This window comes from Arvicola amphibius, chromosome 2, assembly GCF_903992535.2.
Source record: "Arvicola amphibius chromosome 2, mArvAmp1.2, whole genome shotgun sequence".
NCBI classification, from domain to species: domain Eukaryota; kingdom Metazoa; phylum Chordata; class Mammalia; order Rodentia; family Cricetidae; genus Arvicola; species Arvicola amphibius.
The window spans coordinates 70,849,346-70,869,600 of record NC_052048.2 but is presented as its reverse complement, the minus strand read 5'-3'; the positions used below and the strand labels follow the sequence as shown (position 1 = coordinate 70,869,600).

General features: G+C 39.5%; 1 protein-coding gene across 5 annotated transcripts in view; it reads right to left on the bottom strand.

Moving 5' to 3' along the window:
- The window catches only part of Ctnna2 (catenin alpha 2), a 994,060-nt gene that overhangs the window by 99,573 nt on the left and 874,232 nt on the right, over nucleotides 1-20,255 (bottom strand). For all 5 annotated transcript variants that reach the window (XM_038318873.1, XM_038318875.1, XM_038318872.1 and 2 more), the window contains 3 exons: nucleotides 15,348-15,440; nucleotides 13,845-14,001; nucleotides 4,027-4,227 (listed from right to left, as the gene is read on the bottom strand). In XM_038318873.1, the coding sequence (XP_038174801.1) occupies nucleotides 4,027-4,227; nucleotides 13,845-14,001; nucleotides 15,348-15,440 (451 nt within the window). The remainder of the gene's footprint in view (nucleotides 1-4,026; nucleotides 4,228-13,844; nucleotides 14,002-15,347; nucleotides 15,441-20,255) is intronic.

Below are 20,255 nucleotides of genomic sequence, written 5' to 3'. Positions count from 1 at the left end.
GGAATGGGATGGTCAAGATGAGGGAGGGCTAGAAAGGGAGAGCAAGGAAAGAGATATTTTGATTGAGGGAGCAATTATGGAGCTAGCAAAAAACCTGGATCTAGGGAAATTCTCAGAAATTCACAAGGATGACCCCAGTTAACCCTAAATAATAGTGCAATGGGTGCCTGAACTAGCTTTGTCCTGTAGTCAGATTGATTATAACCTTGTCATCGTAAAACCTTCATCCAGTAACTGATAGAAGTAGATGCAGACATCCACAGTTAATCATTGAACTGAGCTCCCACAATCCAGCCGAAGACAGGGAGGAGCAATAATATGAGCAAAGGGTTGACCATGATGGGGACACCCACTGAAACATTTTACCTGAGCTAATGGGAACTCACGGACTCCAGACTGACAGTGGGAGAACCAGCATAGGACCAAACTAGGCCCTCTGAATGTGGGTTAAAGTTGTATGGATGGAGCAGTCTGCGGGGCCACTGGCAGTGGGACCAGGATTTAACCTCATGCTTGAACTGGCTTTTTGGAACCCATTTTCTTTGAAGGGATACCTTGCTCCTCTTGCACAGATATAATGGGGAGGGCTGTGGTCCAGTCTCGAAGTGATGTACTAGACTTTGTGGGTGCCTCATGGGACACTTGCCACTCTCTGAGGAGTAGATGGGGGAGTGGGGAGGAGGCCCACAGTCCCTAACAATTAGGTAGATGCTAATCAAATAACTTTGAGATTTCAGCTAACCCAAATCAGAATGCAAAGTTCAACAAACAAGGTACATTAAATTGTGGGTGGGTATGGGGGGAAATGGAACCCTTATTCCCTGTTGTTGGAATTGGAGACTGATATAATCATTATGGAAATCACTATGGAGATATCCCCCAAAAAAGTTAAAAATAAATCATATGTTAAAAAAAGTTAAAAATAAATTATATGATCCAGCTGTACCACTCCTTGGTATACACTGAAAGGACTTGACATCCTATGCTATATGTACCTGCTCAGACATGTTCACTTCTATTCTATTTACAATATCTAGGCAATGGAAACAACCTAAATGTCCCTCAGCCAATGAATGGACAATGGAAATGTGGTACATATACACTCAGGAATCATATTCTTGAAGAAAAATGACATCATGAACTTTGCAAGTAAATGGATGTAATTAGGAAAGATCATAATGAATGAAGTTAAAAAAAACCTCAAATATCAAATGGAATCATATGTGTCTTGCTCACCCACTCTATTCAGTGAGGTACTGGACATCAGTTTCTTTAAAAAGAAAGGTATGATGGTTGTACTTAACTGTCAACTTGGGGGAACTGAGAATCACCAGGGAGACTGGTCACCAGAGAAACTGGAACCCCTGCACATGCGTATGGGGATTCTGGATAACTTGTTGAGGAAAGACACATTTTACATGTGGTTGGTATGGTTATCTGAACAGGGTCCTTGACTGTATCAAAAAGAGAAAGTAAGCCCAGCACTAGCACTCATTACCCTCTGACTTCCCACTGTAAATTTGATGTGGTCAGCTGCCCCAATCCCCCATCACCCTGACTGCATCCACTATAATGGACCGTATCCTCAAACTGTGAGCAAAAATAAACCCTTTCTCCATTAAATAGCTTTTGCTGTATTTTTTATAACAGCAACAGTAAAAGTAACAAAGACAGTAGGTCCTTTGTTCAGTTAATGCATGGAAAGGCTAAACTGAGAATTGTAAATGGTTTGACAATGAGTAAGTAAGCACTGTATCTCAACAGCAGCCCAGAAAATCTGTTGATTTTTCTTTTAAGTAAAATGTCTGATTCTAATGCCTTGTGGGATGTGTTTGTGTGTGTGTGTGTGTGTGTGTGTGTGTGTGTGTGTGTGTGTGTGTGTGTGTGAGAGAGAGAGAGAGAGAGAGAGAGAGAGAGAGAGAGAGAGAGTGCTTGTGGAGATCAGAAGAGGATGTCAGCAGAACATCTAGACCTGGAGTTGCTGTGATCCACAGGACATGAATGTGGATGCTGATAACTACAATGGTGTCTTCTGGAAGAGCATCAAGTGCTATGAATTGCCTTATTATCTCTCCTGCCTATGTTTCTATTTTCTTTAAATGAAAAACACTGTATATCCAGCTTGGTTTTTACTGCTCTATTGCATGCAAGAGACAATTCTTTTTGAAGTAAAGAAATGACAACTGGAAGCAGTTAAAGTATAGATATATCTCACTATAATCTTTATTTTTTAAGTTGTTAAGTTCACAAGAGCAATATTTAGATGTACACTTCATAATATGATATTATAGTCTTTCATTTCTCCTAATGTTTCAGAGAAAATGATCAAGATTTGTATATAGGAGTTGTTTGGGGTTTTTTATTTGTTTGTTTTTTCTTGATACTTCCAGGCTAACAAAGTTTTTTTAATAATCTTTTCTATGTAAAAGAAAAGAGATTTCTACTGATATCATTCACCACTTTTGAACACAGTACTGTGTCACCCTTCAGAAATATATATTTTAAGGACCCACTTGTATCCATAGTTGTTATGCAAACTCCCTGGTAGGACTCTCTTTGGGGTTGGAAGAGAAAGTTATTGTGTGGATACAGATGACCCAATTCAGTACTCATTCTCAGCATCATACAAAACAAAGATTTCTCTCTTTCTCTCCTCTCATTTTCTCTCATTTCTTGGATAACACCTCAACACACAAACAGAGACACAAGAGATGAGATAGTTAAGTGTCTCATATTAACTAATAACAAATATCATTACACACAAAAAATATTCATTGATATATTCTTCAAAGTTATAGAGAGTTTTCTAACTCAAAGGTAGAATGTCATTTCCCATCACAGTGCACCAGAGAGCTAGAAGACCCTAGAAGTCAACTGTTCCTTCCTGTGGAGAGTGGATGAAGTACAGAGTGAATGTGGGTTACTGACACCAGCATGACCAGGTCACCATTGGGAAGAGTGAGACCCTCTAAAGTTAAGCTCAGGGTAAAGGCAAGACCTTTCCCTGTTCTGAGTGTGGATGTAGATAAATGGTTGACCTTTAGACAGAAACAGCACATTTGAAAAATACCAACTGCAACTTCAATCAGGGATGATTACATGATCATGACCCCCTATTGAGACACTTCAACAAAAGAAACTAACGTGCCTCCTCATTCATACTGTATATAATATCTCAATTCCTGCCACTCCCAACCAGGTTTCTAGGACTCAGTTGCACATGCCACATTATGCAAGCAGCAAGACCCCAGTGGATAGAACATGACCTGAATGAGAGCATTCAAACCTGGGTAGACATGCCAAGTCTAACCCTCTCCGCAGCACTGACTGGTCTCTCTGAGAGTGTCACATCCAGTTTCCCAGAGCAGTGGTCCTCAGCCTGTGCTCACGAGCCTTTGAGGGTCACATACCAGCTATCCTGGTATCAGATATTTACATTACCATTCATAACAGTAGCAAAAGTACAGTTATGAAGTAGCAATGAGAATATTATGGTTGAACGTCATCACAACATTAGGAACTGTGTTTAAAGAACTTCTGTTTAGCACTTCTATGATTCCCATTGGTTAGCTCAAGTGCATCAGGTTCAATTCTCTTAAGAAATTAATGACGATATGTTTTAGAAATTCATATCACACTTACACCAACCTCCTATCAGATATAACCTTTCTCTAGCTTTGTGACCACATTCCTCTCTCTTATCTGGTTCAAGCATCTACTTCTCAGCTGTAATATGGAAAAAAGTCAAAATTTCTCTGCTTATTTCATAAAACACTTGGAAGAATCAAACAATATTTCACTTGAAAATGACAAAGTGGTATATATACATGGAAAGTAATAGAATTGTTTTTGTCCTGTTATTCAAATTCAAACTCCAGTAAGAAGAACATTCATATTTTTATACCTCTTATGATCCATAAAAATTAGAACCATCAAAGATTGTAGAATAAAATGCAACTACTCTGTTCAGATATAAAAATCAATCACAGCATTGACATTTGGGGCAGGGATACTAGCCATTCTTACCTGTTTCTGAAAGTAATTTTGTGGCTTCTAGCACCTTCTCAGTATATACCCCAGCTTCGTAGTTCTCCATCTCTGCATTGATGATGTGAATGACCCGGGCTGCCCGGCCTCGTATGGCCCCAGCTGTTCGGTCCAGAGTGTCCACGTCCCCCTCTTGGAGGGCAATCACACATTTGTTCACATCCTCCAAGATGTGATTTTCTGTGGAGAGGGCACACACACATTTATATGACCTTGTACTATTCGCAGTCTAATAACTAATCTAAAACAACTTCAACAGTTCACCTTGCAGATCCAACTACATAACTGATAATAAGCAATTGTATTTAAAGGGCATCTCTTATAATTACAACAGTAGTTGTAATACCTGAACACCAGCCAGAGGGTTTATTAAGCCGATCCTTTGACAAGACTTCGGGAGTTTCTGACTCAGTAGGAGTACTACTCAGTTTTTGTTAATTTGACAATGTTGGTAAAGAGAGCCTCAAAGAAGGAATTGTCTCCAATAGAATGGCCAGTGAGCACTTTTCTTGATTGATGGTTGATGTGGGAGGACCCAGTACACTTTTTGCAGTACAACCCCTGGGCACGTGGTCTTGAATTATAAAAGAATGCAGTCAGATCAAGCCACAGCAAGCAAGTATGCAACTTTTTTCATGGATTTTGTTTGGGTTCCTGCCTCAAGGTTCCTACCTTGGACTCCTGCCCTGATTTCCCATAAGGATAGACTGGGATCAGGATTTGTATAAATTCTTTTCTCTCCAAGGTGTGTATGACTAAGTGTGTATCACAGGAAGAGAAATTCAAACTAGGATAGTTGCTTTGGGATGAGACCTAGGAAAGTAAGTTTCAAGGAAATTCACAGGGAATGCTAATGGGGCCGGTGTGGGGAACTCCATAGTTTAAGACCTACTGATGAGAAAGTAATCGCTTTTTTTGTTTCAAAGACTAAAACTTATTGCCCAGGAAGGGTCTTCTTAAGAGCTGTCATGACAGAGGCTGAAGACTTGGCTGTTAAGAGTCCTTGTTGCCCTTGAAGTGAATCCTGATTCAACTCAGAACATCTACATTAAGTGGCTCACAACCATCAGTAACTCCAAGTCCTGGGAATTCAACATCCTCTTCTGGCCTTTTCCAGACAGCTGCACACTCATGGTATAAATATATGCACTCAGAAATATATATGTCCACATAAATTGAAAATAAGGGTATACCTTAAAAGAGCTGAAGTTATAGATGCATGAATAGTTGACCATGTTCTTATTAAAGAATGATGTAAAAATCAATGTAGGGCAAGCCAAGTCAGTTGATTCATCTTCTAAATTCATATTATGTGGAAGGTATAGTCACAGAGAAGGTGAATACATGGGAAATGATCACAGAATTTCCTTGAATTAAATACAGTTCAGCCTGTGGTGTTTTATCAGATTACAGTCAAGGCAAGCACTGTTCTCATTTCAAGGACCACAGTAGGAGAGCAAGCAGGAATTCAGCTATTTCTATAGAGAAGCGCATACTTTCACAGTAGAACAAGTGGGCCCTGTTTCACTTCCCTGTCCAATACTAGATTGTAATTATGTATTTTGGGTATTTTTAAAAGCACAATTCTAAGGAAATTCTCAAAACTTCAGTGTTCTAAAGAAAAATAAAAGTAATGTTAAGCTGAAAATTATACTCAGGCACATGTACAACTGTAACTATAGTAACTGAATGCTCTTACCTCAATGTATTGAAATTTCAAGCATAAATTTAAGCACTTCATTATTCTTACAGTCTAATTTACATTTAAAACTAAGTAGGGTCTGTGAGATGTCTCAGTCTAGATAAATTACTTGCCACCAAGCCTGGTGACCTTAGTTCAATATCTGAAACCCACAAGATGGAAGGAGAGAACTGACTGCTCCAAACTGTGCTTAGATCCACACAAGTTTACCTTGACACATGTATGCACATGCATGCGTGCACACACACATACATACATAAAAAATAAATAAATAAGGTTAGGTAGATACTTAGAAAGCAGATATAGTTTAAGGATATTTTATATTTTTTAATTTTGATTTATTTGTGGTACTGAAGATTGAACCGAGGGCATTATCCATTACTCAGCAAGAGCTCATTTCTCCCCTAAATCTACAAATGCTCCTATTTTCAATTCTCAATTTTCATAAAAGATTTCACTATGTTGTTCCTGATGATCTTGAACTCAACACTGCAGCCAAGGTAGATCTAGAATTCAGAATCTTCCTGCCTTAGTCTCCTAAGAACTGAGATTATAGGCTTGTACTTCCAGGCGTGGATGAAGTCATCACATTGTCTATATTCTAACATTAAGAAATAAGGACTTTAGGAGGCAAACAAGTACTGAGGGCTGAGTCCTGGTGATAGTGTTACTTCCCTCCCCCTTCTAAGAGATATGCCAGAGAGATCCCTCTCCCTTTCCACTGTGTGGAACTATAGTGAATCCAATTGTCTAAGTGGGCAACTCTCTCAAGGCACCTGCATCTTTGATTTCAGCCTCTAACACTATGAGAAAGATATTTCTATTGTTAATAAGCAACCCGATTTATAATACTGTTTTAACACTGAGCAGACTAAGAGGCACATACACACAAACACACAGAGAGACATACCCATGAGCATATGTTTTTAATAGAACTAGCTTGTCTATTGTCTTAAATAATTGGCTAATCTTATAAAATTATAGCAACCAAATTCAATGACTAGAAGAAGGGTTGAATTATTAGCTATTTATAAAATTTCAATGGCTACTTTTGATTTCTAAGTTCCTACAGGAGAATTGAATAGAGTATCTGACAAACCCTAGGCTTCATTGGAGAGTTCTCTTACTTACTTTAAACAAAGCACTCAGCACAGAATAACACATAGAGCCTGTGGAAGCACCACATGTAAGACCACAAGTTTAAGTCAGTCAGGGTTCTAGTATTGTAAAGAGGAAATTGACATGGGGTCCCCAGAAATCAAGAAGTTATTTGCTATTTACACCTGCTGGCAAAGGGAAAATCAGTTTATTCCAAGGGAGTCTCATTGGGTATTTTAACCACATTCCAGGGTAGGCCCCAAGATTAATAGTAGTTGACCTACACAAAATGGACTCCTTCTTTTAAACTTCTAAAGGAAGTGGACTGTTTGTTTCATTTGCTTTTGTCGTATTTGTTTTTTGTTTTTATTTTTGTCCTTTTCCTAGTAAGAAAAAGAGGGAGTACATGAAGTTGGTGGAAGGAAAGTAGGAGAGCTAGGGAGGGATGAAGGAAACATAATCAAAACATATTGTATGAAAAATATTAATAAAACATTTTAATAAAGAATAAGCACTTAGAGTTAGATTTGTATTACTTAAGAGACTAGTTAGAAACTGTTGGGTATAATCTTGCAGTGGGATAATGGTCTGTACCCTGTCACTTGTATTTTAAATAAATGCTGATTGGCCAGTAGCCAGGCAGGAAGTATAGGTGGGGTGACCAGGCAGGAAGTAGAGGTGGAGCAATGAGAATGCTGGGAAGAGGGAAATGCAGTCTGAAGTCATGACCCAGCCTCAGAAGAAGTAAAATGTGACTGCCTTCCCAAAATAGGTACCAAGCCATTGGCTAACATAGACAAGAATAAGGGCCAATTTAAGATGTAAGTTAATAAGAAGCCTAAGCTAATGGGCCAACCCATTTATAACTAATGTAGACGTCTGTGTATTTCCTTGGTGCTGAACGGCTTCAGGACCAGGTGGGAGGGAAACCTCAGTCAACATAATCTGCTATACACAAATAAACGTTAATTTCAATCTCATATTATATTACCCCATTCAAATCATTGTTTCTTTTTTAGTTCATTAAATTTATTATTATTATGTGTCTGAGAGAGAAATCAAGACTCAACATGTTTATGACAACTCTGTGGAGTCATTCTCTGCTTCACCTTTACAAGGGTCCTAAGGATCAAACTCAGGTCACTAGACTTGTGGAACAGAGAGTGCTTTTCCTGCTGAGTCATCCTGCCTGCCCTGGGGTTTTTATTTCTACATTCTATTGTTCTTTAATTTCATGTATATGTTAGAATGGAACAATCATAAAGGTATCTGTAAATGCTGGCTAGTAGTCAGCTCTCTTAAACTTACAAAAGCAAACTTTTGTAATAAAATGCTGATATTTTCTTGAGTGAAACAGCAAAGTGAAATTGTGAGAATGTAGATGGAGGATGATTTTATTTTTATGAAGGATGTCCTGGTAACCATCCCTTCCTGGGATCCAGACTGCATCTGTGAACTCACCAGAGCAGACAGCCTAGGAAAGGCTGATGTGCATGAAAACATAGGGTATTTTGAATACAAAAAGCTGACTGCCATAAGCTTCCTTTCCTGCAGATGAATTCCTTGAGATAATCATACACTGCCCTGACCCCCAAAAGGGAGTGAATGGGAGGGGTTTCCTGTGCAAAACATGTGTTCATACTGACATACTTCTGGAACTGATATAGTAGTGTAAGAACAGGCTAGCTGTTGCTTTTCTGTGCTGTTGGAAAAGATGGTATTTTGCAACAGACTGCAAAGCAATAAAGGCTGCTAATTATGTTGATAATCTCTCTGGAACTAATTCTTTTACAAAAAATCTTTAAAAATCCATTTATGATCCAATAAATTATATTGCTATCAGAGGTTTTAAAAACAATAATTCTAATTATTTCACAAACTGGGAAGTTGCATCTAATGTATTAAATACAGGAAGAACAAAGAAGCATACTATTATTAGAAAAAGCTTTGATCATTTTAAGGAAAGCAGCTTAAAATGCTGTTATGACAAAAATGTTTTTAATCAACAAAATCAGATAATTTATTAGATCATTAAAAAATAATATGATTAATACTTTTTCTACCTTCTCACTTACTAAGTAACTTACTTTCAAATTTTTTTTGAAATTGGCTGTGCTGTTACTCTCTCTGTAGACCAGGCTGGCCTTATACTCACAGAGATCCACCTGCCTCTGCTTCTCATTGCTAGGATTAGAGGTGCAGACCACCACTCTGGATTTAAGTTTTTAAAAATGTTAAGATAGTTTGCTCAGATATTCTCAACCTTCCTCCAACTACTAATGCCCATTATTTAAAAACTAGTCAGAATTTGCTCATAATAGCATTATACTGATTGATGGCATATGTGTGGAAAAGCCACTGAGGTCAGACTGTCTTCAAATATATTTGTATTTTGCTAATCTAAGTGACAGAAATGTGTTTGAAAAGGAGCTGCATCTGTCCAACTCGACAAGAACCTTTGGGTCAAAAGATAATTCTTGGTGTCTTCATGGATTCTTGGATCTTTGGCATAACTTCTACTTGTACCCTCTTCATCCTTACACCAGAGGCCAGTGTGCTTGGAATAACATCCACCTCACATACATCAAGGAAGGTGGTGAATTCTTTGAAGACAGAAGACACATGGGATTCAATTTTGAATTTCTGCCAAGATAATGCACCCAGCATATACTCAAGGAAAAGCGGCTAGGTCAACATGTCCATTCAGGGAATTGTTCCATTGTGCATATTTATCTTAAAATATTTTGAAGAGAAACAACTGCTGGAGGAAGCTGAGGAATCCTGTTCAGAATAGAAAAGAGCAGGGGTTTCGTCGCTAATAAGGCCAGTGTGTTCTGCAGGTGGCTTAGTGAAGATAACCTGTTGTGTGCTACGTCTGCAGTACTAATTGCCAAGCATGGTTTGTAAGCACCAGAAAACAAGTGTTTGCCACAGTTGTATGACATTCTCTTTTGGATTTTTGCAACCTTTAATATTTCAGAAAAAAAATGTAATTTTGTTATTTAACAAAGCAAAATCAATGGCAATCAAAAAACATATGAACCACAAAGCTTATTTTGAAGTTCGTATTCAAAACCAGTTACAGGATGAATATCGCCAAAGAAAACAAATTCTGGATCCTAGAGTTTTGTTTGTTTGGTTTTGTTTTTTGATAGGAGGAGGAAGAAGGAAAGACAAACAAAATCTTGACTATTGTGGGATTAATGACTTTTACAAATCTTAGTTCTCTATAATTTTGAGAGTCAAACCTAAGAATTAAACTGCTACAAAGTTAATGCCAAGGCATTCATTCAAGGGAACTATTAAAATGGGTACTTTTTGCTCAAAGAGAAAGGGTAGAATGTTCTAATACAGCCAGTTCACATTTTTATGAGACTAAATCTTTTTAACAGAACATTGGTTGTGCTCCTTGATGTTAATTAATGTCATTGATCTTCAATTTTGTGGTGTTTTGTATGAACAAAGTATACATTCATATGTATGAGCTCAGTTAGTGTGGAATATAAAAGGAAAAACTATAGTCATTAGAAATGAAGGTGTATGATGTATATGTACATTTATATATACTGTTGTGAGTTTGTATATTGCTTGAAAGTATGTATATGTGTGACTTGTGAGTCTGTGTGAGTATGCATGTTAAATACATGTGTTTGAGTATATGTGTAAGGGTTAGTGTGTCTATGAGTAAGTGTATTTTTTATATTGACTTTCCTGCCAGAAGACTCCCTTAAGAAGAAACTAATACACAAAATGCCATTAATATAATTCTAAAATACCTTTTGTGTCAAACCTGAAATTTACCAATACAAATGTTTGACTCCAACACAGAGAGGAGTTGGGAAGTAGTTTCCTCAACTATGTGGCTGTGTCCGCAGCCTATCAACATGAACAGAGTGGGCTGTCTGTATTTGTCAGGCTCTGTCTACAGAAAGGTGCCTGCTGTCTGATTGTTGACTCCACAGGCATGCTCCAGCAGGCTCTGCCAACCTGGCTCCCTGACAGTGCCTGTTCATTTTCCTGTCGTGGCATGCAGCAGCATTTGTACCACTAGGGTTGGACCGCACGGTGTTATCAGCAGGAGCCAAAGCTTTTTCTTGTTCAAGGTAATAATGAGATGCACAAAGGAATGGCAGGAAGAAAGGTGGCAAAGAGGCAGGCCTCAGGGGAAGAAAATTAAGGAAAGCTTGGTTCTATTCACAAAGACTGAGATAAGACACCCATCCCCCTTTTCCCCCCGCCCAAAGCCTTGCTTCTCTCACCCTTAGAAAAATTTGGACACATATTTGAAGAAAAGAATAAGTTGGGAAACTTTTGAGTTCTGAAATAATTTCTCTCTGACAGGGTGGTGGATGAATACTTTCTACTGATATGTAGGCAGTTCACAGGAAGTTTTCCAGGAGGTGTTAGGATTGTGTGTGGTGTGTGAGCTGAGACTTGGTGAAGAGCTTCCTACCTCTTACTGGGAGTCATTCAGGGGGAACAAAACTAGAAAGTAACTAGTCACCAAAAGCCAGCATTAGAGGCTACCTTCCCATTCGCCATTACACAGCTCTCTAATTGTCAACAATCCCCTCTTACCAATTCTAAACAATGAGATGTGTGCAGAGTGGCCTTTACAATGGTAAGGCTCAACCATCAGCAAACAAATTCTCTAGGGATGGTGACATGTTGTGTCCTTTAATCAGCCAAACCCATGAATAGCTACTTTAATATACTGTCTAAAACCAAGCATCTAAGGAATAAAAAACAGGACAAGCTAAGGAAGAAGGTGAGAGATTTGAAACTTGAATGAAGATTCTAGAACTGAAGACAGGAGCTAAAGTGTAAGAGGAAAAGTATACAAAAAAGAAAGAAAGAAATTTCAAATCTTCCCCTATTTATTGAGAACACTGTATATTTTCTGAAAAGAGGATAGTCTGGATTTTAATGCTTTTTTTTTCAGAGTTGTCTACCCCTGTTGTGGGAATTCATTCAGCCAATAGCCTTTGGGTTCCAGCCCATTAGGGTGTGGTCTGAAGTACTCCGTGTGGACAGGTAAGCACAGACAAAAAGCATGCTTGTCCTCTTGGTGGTGTTCGGAGTTGTGTTCATAGCTTCCAGCTCTCATAGATGACCATGACTCTCTACCCTTATTCTGAGTTTTTTCCCAGATAAATATTTGTTATCCTTTATTCCAGGCTACTGTGGACCTTGTTAATTGTGACTAACATGGGGCACCAACTCACATCCCTGGGATTAAGAGTACCATGCTATGAGCTAGTCGAGCACTTAAATACCATGGACCTCATTAATTACAACTATGTACCCTCTCGATGACTTAACATTTCTCAAAGGAACACTAGGAAATATTTATACTTATTTTATAGAGTTTTGGTGAGAGTTGAAGTATACAGGAGAGAACCAGGCACATTACAGACACCAAGCCTGTGGTAGCTGGTTTTCCCATCTGCCTTGTCTTGCTTCCATTGTTGAGAACTTGGCTTTTTGATTACCTGTTAGATCTAGAGATCTCTAGACTGCCCTGCTCTCTGACAAGGCTCTTCCACAGGCTGTCATATGAATTTAGTTTCTTCATGAAAGGGAGAACATACAAGAAGCGAAAAGTACCCAAGCACAAGCCCAGCACCCTCTGTCTGAACCATCTCCACAGCTGCAGCCACCTGTCCTGATGGCAGCCTGCTTCTCATTATCAGTGAGAGAATTGCCTCTCTCAGGACTCAGAGCCTCTTGCCAGAGTCGGTAAAGTTGTTGCAAGTGCTGTGTGAGCTGCTGGGTGTGTGTCCCACACACCTGTGGGAAGAACCTGTTCAATTAGAATTTTCAAGAACAACTTCAGCACCTTATAATCAAGGATGAAGTTTGCCATGACCTCCTCCCCATTGGATCCATCTAGATAAAGTGGTGCTGAACATGCCCGGTCATAAAGTTCTTTGGAAAAAATGCCCACTTGCTGGCAGCTTGCCAAATCCTGAAACAGCACTGATGAAGTTCATTGAAACTCAGGATGACGTCATCATCATCAGGATTTTCTAGCCTCCTCCAGCCTAGTTATGTTCATAGAGAGATAAGTTGCGATTACAGTGGTGCGTGCCTCTGTGTTCTTTCAGTCTGTTCGTTAGGCATCTTCACAAGTACATATGGAGATCTTTGTAACTTCCTGGGTTCATTATGAGGCTAGTAATTCTACCTGTCTCATCACAAGCCCTCACTTGCAAAACTTTCTGTTTTATTTCTGTTGCTATGTAAGATTCCCCGACAAAACCAACAAAGAGACTTATTTCAGATAGCAGGTTACAGTTGATCATTGTGGGGAAGTCAAGGCAGGAATGCATCAAACTAGTCACAATCAACGATCAAAAGCAGAGGTAAATGGGTAAACACATGCTGACTTGCTTGCTTGTGTTTAGCATAAGTTTACCACTCTCATGCAGTACAGGTAGGGAATAATACTGCCCACAATGAATGGGCTGGCCATTCCATATCAATTAATTTAAGATAATTTCCCATAGACATACCCACAGGAAAACCGAAGGTAGTCAATCCCTCATGGAGACTCTTTTCCCAGTAATTGCGGGTTGTATTATAGAGACAACAATGTGAATTTCTTCACATAACTGTAACAGAATAAGTAATTCTCTATTTTAAGGCATACGTCAAGTAAATTAACTAATTCAAGTATATGGGTAGTATAGGTATGCTGAAAATTCTTCCTGATTAACAAAAAATGCAAAATCTAAAATGGACTGTAAGCTTTTTGTTACAATCTACTCAGATTCTCATATCGTCATCAGAAAGTTAGAGCTTTTCCCTCGAATGCCCCACTCAGTGTCTTGAGATAAGAATTTTTCAAGAGGGTTTTGTAATCACATTTGCTAGGATGATTGGAAACTAAAAGGCCAAAGAGAGGCCTTGAATCACAAACCTATATCATTGCTGAGATATTTCTTATCTTGTTAGCTTCCTCCAGCTCTCTGGGAAGAGGCCTGCAGGTGATTACCTGAGACAGAGAGGAAGTCATCCACGGAGGTGATATCATCCACAGCCTCAGTCAGAACTCGGACCTGCTTTTCCCACTGGTCTTTGAAGACATCCATGTTGTCCTGAGCAACTTTGCTCTGTGGCCGGGCAGCCAGGGTGAGGGCAGCATTGATGACCTGTTGGGTAGAAAACACAGGGTCCTGAAGATCACATTCTCCAGAAGCGAGACAAGCAGGTCAAAGCACAGGTTGGAACCCCAGACCTAGAAGTTACTGCAGATAAATGAGTTGTCAGTATTCAGCACAATCAGAAACACAAAAGACAGAGGAAGTTAGAAGCCACCATTACTTTTTCCTGCTTCTTTTGAAGATACAGTAATTAGCTTCAGACTTCAAAGAGTGTTTGCTGGACAAGTCTAATTTTCTTAGCACAGAAGTACGAGAAATATATCCCTTATTTTCTGCATGTGCAAGCCTATAATTTACTTATTGAGATAAGGTAAATAGACGTAGAATGTTTAAACCACAACCCCAAACAAACAGAATAAAGTCAATAGAAGAAAGAATGGTGGTAATTGCCGCTGTAATCCTGAATATACTGAATGGTTGGAATTTCTTTTTGAGAAAGGTAAAACTTTAAATGCTTCTGGATTGGCAGTTAACATATTTCAGTTGGAAAATAATGGAGCTGAAAGTGGCTGAGGAGACAGCATGGTGGATACAGTGACTTCTACAAGGGCTTGAGCTTGGGAGCCTTGAGCACACAAAAAGTCAGGAGTGGCAGAACACACCTATAACTTGGCCTGGCAGGATGCTGCAGAAAGTTAATCTCTGAGGCACAGTGATCAGTTAGCCTAGCCAAATCCATGAGCTTCAGATCTACTAAGAGACACTTGATAAAAATACATAATGATAATGCAGGTAATAATAGAAGTGGACCTCTGGACTCCATATGCATGTGCACATACACACACCTGCATGCCACAGTGCAATGGATGAGATACACACACCCACACTAAAGGGAGGGGGATGATAGAGGCGTGTCTGTGTTACTTTCATTGGTTAATAAAGAAACTGCCTTGGCTCTTTGATAGGACAGAAAATTAGGTAGGTGGAGTAAACAGAATAGAATGCTGGGAAAAAGGGAAGTTAGGCAGATGCCATGCATCTCCTCTCTGGGTCAGATGCCATGAAGCCAGCCACCAGGTCAGACATGCTGAATCTTTCCCGGTAAGACACCACTCATGGTGTTAGATTATTAGATATGGGTTAAAGCAAGAGATGTGAGAATTAGCTAATAAGAGGCTGGAAGTAACAGGCCAGGCAGTGTTTAAATGAATACAGTTTGTGTGTTGTTATTTCGGGGTATAAGCTATCCAGTTGGCTGGGAGCTGTGTGGCAGGAACACAGCCCGCTGCTCATCACTACAGGGGGAGAGCAGGTAAAGAGAGAGGGGTTCTGTATGAGGGGTCATGACTCTTAGGATACCAAAGGATTTCGGAAGCAAAGTGAAGGGCACTTACCTGTGGACATAGGCTGTCAATCTGGGTGGCTGCCATCCTGACTAATTTCACACCTTCCTCATTGTTAGAGATGGAACAGGCCAAATTGGCAACCTGTGCGAAAGAAGAGTCAAGTGAAAATTGAGTTGAAAAAGAGAGAAAGAAAAGGAAGTGTGACCATGTGCTTTTCACAAAGGTGTTATTCACTTCCAGCATCCCAACACCAGTGGGATAAGGCCACTCTGCTGTGCTCAACCCTGGGATACTACTTAGTGAATTCGGGTATGTTTACCAGGAGAGTAGACTGCCAAGAAGAAACTACTGCTTCAACATCCTCAAGTATAGTTTACACAAGTATGGTTTTTAAATGACGTACTTTGGACATGTCTTTCTTTGCACTTCCCGGATTTGTGCTCACTTTCTTATGAACCGCAAACACTCATCATTTAATAAAGAATACCACACACTTGACTGCATCCATCCTTGACTCTTTCAGTGAGAGAAATGCTACATGTGATGTTTTGCATTTAAAAGACTTATCATATGCCAAATTAGAGCTCTCTACAAATGGAATCTACATCTTCCAGTCTACCAGTTGCCCAATGCAATGCCCTGTGAACAGAAAAAAACTGGTGTATAGAAAGACAGTATGACTGGTAGAGTACATTGAAAATTATACCAAATCTACCATAAAAGTATACATATTTATTTTTTAAGAACATTAAACAACCTAAAATAGCAAAAATAAGACAAAAAAATAATTCAACTTCCCAGAACAAGCAGCCCTATTTAGGTTATTTTTTTCTCATCAAGGAGTGAGACTTGATAATACAAGGTCAGATTGATTGGCCAAGGTCAACAGTACACAAAGCTGCCATTAAAACTCTGATCCATCCCATCAGACTGTTGTCAAGAAGTCAGAAGATTGAGGATTAGAGAGGCTAAAAGGGAGGAGATGGGCAGTATGGGCTGGGAGCAGCACAAGCAGAACAACTGACAAGCAGAGGAAAAGTACCCTGGCACCTCTGGGCCACATGCATTTTGTACTCAGAGTGTCTCTAGTTTCTAAAACAATCTGCTTCCCTGGCAGATCCCCTAATGCTCAAAGAAATTAAAATGACCACACATTTGCATAATTCCTAAGGTGAAAGAAGCCTGAGCTGGGCAGTGCAGGGATGTGGGTGGAAGGCAGAGCTGGAAGGGAGAGTTTAATCTCTGGCCAGCTAGGTGAGCTACCTGCAGGCAGAGGGGTGTGTCCTCATTAGGAGCTGGGAACACGCAGATGGTGAAGTAGGAATACTTTCCAAAATGACTTCAGTGCACCATCAGGGTAAGAACTGCTTTTTGAAGATTGGTAAGAAAGATGGGGAATACTTTATGTCTATTACAGTGGGAATATAAACTGCCAAAATTATAGCTCCAATGAGTTGCAAATACTGTCTTCTATTTTTTTGTCACCCATATTTAAAATTCTTCTAAGCGCCTACCCCAATACCGTGAGTTTTTAAAATAAAACTGAGAAAAACCAAGTACCTCGTACTCACAATAAAGGACACCAAGTGCAAATGGGCACACAGCTTTGGAGAAGTGATACATGAGCTAATTACTGAGGTCTACCAAGTTCAGTTTCCTTTAGCTGTATATCATGGTTTCTGTTCTGCAGTCTAGTATTGTGATATTTGTATGCCTTTCAAAGATTTATTTTACTTTTAGTTAAGAGTATGTTTGTATATCTGTGTGTGGGTGTGTGCACATGAGTACATACACCTGCAGAAGCCAGAGGTATCACATCCCCCTGTGAGTGGAGTTATAGGTGATGTCCTATGCAAGTGATTTCTGACTGTGACTGCAATGTGATCAGATGACTTAAGTAAGCACCACCCTGATTTTCTTACCTCAGTAGACTATATCTTGAAACTGTGAGCCAAATAAATCCATCCTCCTTTAAGTTGCATTTGCCATGGTATTTTTGGCAGCAACAAGAAAAGTAATTAAGAAAGCCATAGCGCTATCTATGAAACATTTTCCCCACCAAAAAATAATCTAAAACTGTTCAGCTTGTATAATTAACTCAAATTTGAAATAAATATAAAAGATAAAAATAAGTGTGGAAAGGAACATCAAGACTGCTATCCTGAAAATACTGATATTAAGAAATGGGTGGAGGAAACATTATAACACCTTATTCATATCCTGAATTAAATAAGCTACAAACATATGCAAATATGTAAATCAATAAATGTATAAAATATATTCATGAAGCCAAATGCTGCTACCACGGAGTTATTCATATTTAAGAGCATGATGATAGTGTATTGATTGCTTTAAAACAGACAGGGGGCGGGAAGTGGTGGCACACAACTTTAACCCCAGCACTTGGGAGGCGGAAGCAGGCAGATTTCTGTGAGTTTGGGATCAGCCTGGTCTACAAGAGCTAGTTCCAGAACAGGCTTCAAAGTTACAGAGAAACCTTGTAAAAAAAAAAAGGGGGGGGGGAGATGGGGGGGAGGTGTTGGGGGATGGCTCAGCAAAATTGAGTGCTAACTGCTTGCTCTTCCAGAGGAATTGAGTTAAATTCATGGACCCCATATCCAGTAAATCACAGTCTCCTGTAACTAATATCTCCAGGGGGGATCTGAAACCTTTTTCTGGCTTCCAAAAGTACTTCTACTCTTGCAAATATCTCCCCAATACATACACATACAGTTCTATTTTTTTAATTTAAAGAGATAATCAGCATATTGATGAACAAAATAAGATGGCTGAAATTTACTTACAGTTCTATGCATTTGAGGAAATAGGTAAGGATATAAGGCAAACAAGACTGGCCAGCTGTTCAGAACTGCTGACTGTTGACTTGTGATGACCTACTATAATACCTTGAGATATGGTTTAAAAAAAACTTTACAATAAAACGATTTAGTACCAATACCCATACCACCAGCTATGGAAAACCTTTTTTACACCTTAGTGGGTTTAAAAAAAAAACCTTAATATAAACCAGAAAAGTCTAAGTAAAGTTGGAGTTGTAGCTTGCACACAAAGTAGTGTGCAGGCCAATCACAGAAGATTGTCATGGTTCAGAACAATGCTGCCTGTGGGTTTCCTAATAGAAGCAGGTCTGGGCGTACAGGAAGGGTATGGGACCGAGAACAACCAAACTTTTTCACAAGAAAGAAATGCCAAACAGTAAAATCCAGAAGGTGATATGTAGTAGGGAGAGTGTGGCCCCTTTTGTTCTGTACTAGCCGCCCACCAGCTTACACCTGAAATAAGCACACAAAAATTGTATTAATTAAATCACTGTCTGGTCCATTATTTCTAACCTCTTATTGGCTAACTCTTACATCTTGATTTAACCCATTTCTACCAATCTGTGTAACACCATGAGGTCGTAGCTTACCAGGAAAGATTCTAACCAGCGTCAATCTCAGGCAGGAGTTTCATGGTGTCTCTCTCTGCCCTTCTTCCCAGCATTCAGTTCTGTCTACTCCGCCTACCTAAGTGATGCCCTATCAAAAGTCCAAGGCAGTTTCTTTATTCAACAATGAAAGCAACACATAGACAGAAGAACCTCCTACACCAGTGACAACTTTTTCTTCTTGTATCTTTCTGCCCTTTGTTTAAATAACTTCATTGTAACTTCAGTGTAAAGTAGAAGCTCACAGTGGAGCAGAACCCGGCAGGAGGGACAGAGCTGGCAACAGTGGGCAGAAACAGACAGCTGACACTCTCCACTGTCCTCCGATTATTTATTCTCTTTAATTTCCACAGATGCACAAATCCTAATGTCTGGCAGCCTCTACTCTGCAAAGTACTCCTACGTTTAATTCCACTTAAAATCAGAATTCCATTTTCTTTCTATTGTACTTGGAGACATGCTGAGCAGATTCCAGATAGCACTCTAAGGACTCCAGTATCTCAGAAGGCAGGGTGTGTTTTTGAAACTGGTCCTGGAAGCCATCCAAACTCCTACCTTCCTGGTTTCATTATGGCTTTTCTTCCTCTGCTTCTCCCACAAGCCACTGCCGTAATCATGGCTCTGAACAGATTTTCCTGAGTTTTGATTTTTTTCAGCTCGGTCAGCAGATGACCCTATGGCTTCATCTTCCAGGTAGCTTTCATGAATAAAAACCTTCAACCAACTAACACTTCCCCACCAGCCTAAGAATACTGCACACAGCAAATGCCTCATAAATGGTCTTGATCGTCTATTCTTTAACTACAAGTCCAATGAAATCAGAATCTCCTCAGCTGAATAAAATACCCTATTTTTTTTGAAGCATGACTCATCTCCCTGGTCATTTTAGTACAATGGGACTTCTCAGAGCGAACAAATGAAGAACTAATGTTATTAGACATAAGGAAAAATAAGCAAAAATACAGACAATAGACCATAAATAGAGCATAGACTACAGCCTCGAAGACATTATGCAGTCTGATTAGATTTGAGACAATTTTGTATCCTGCTTGAATCAACAAAGCAGGTGACATTATGGGATGTCCATTCCCAGCTGGATCCGGCCTTTTCTTTCTCTATTCCTGAATTATTTACAGCTTAACTGAGATGACAAGAGATATCAGCCCTCTTGGAGGCCTAGAAAACAATAAAGTTTATCATAGGATATTAAATTGGGGGCTATTAAAATTGATGTGGGATGTCTGAAAGTTGGATGGGCGATAAGCATGGTGGGCAGAGCGGTTTGATGAACCAATTGCATTATACCCACAGTGAAAAGGAGTGAGTCCTCATCCAGAACCTGTGAGCAAAGATTGAATTGGGGAAGTAAACACTGAAAAGACTGAGCCAGTGTTATCCACATGGCTTCTGTGCCTTAGAACAAGCTGTCCTTGGGAAAAGGTGGAAACTTGGCAACCATCACTAAATTGTGTGTTTGCTGACCTTAAGATTAGAGAATCTGAGACATT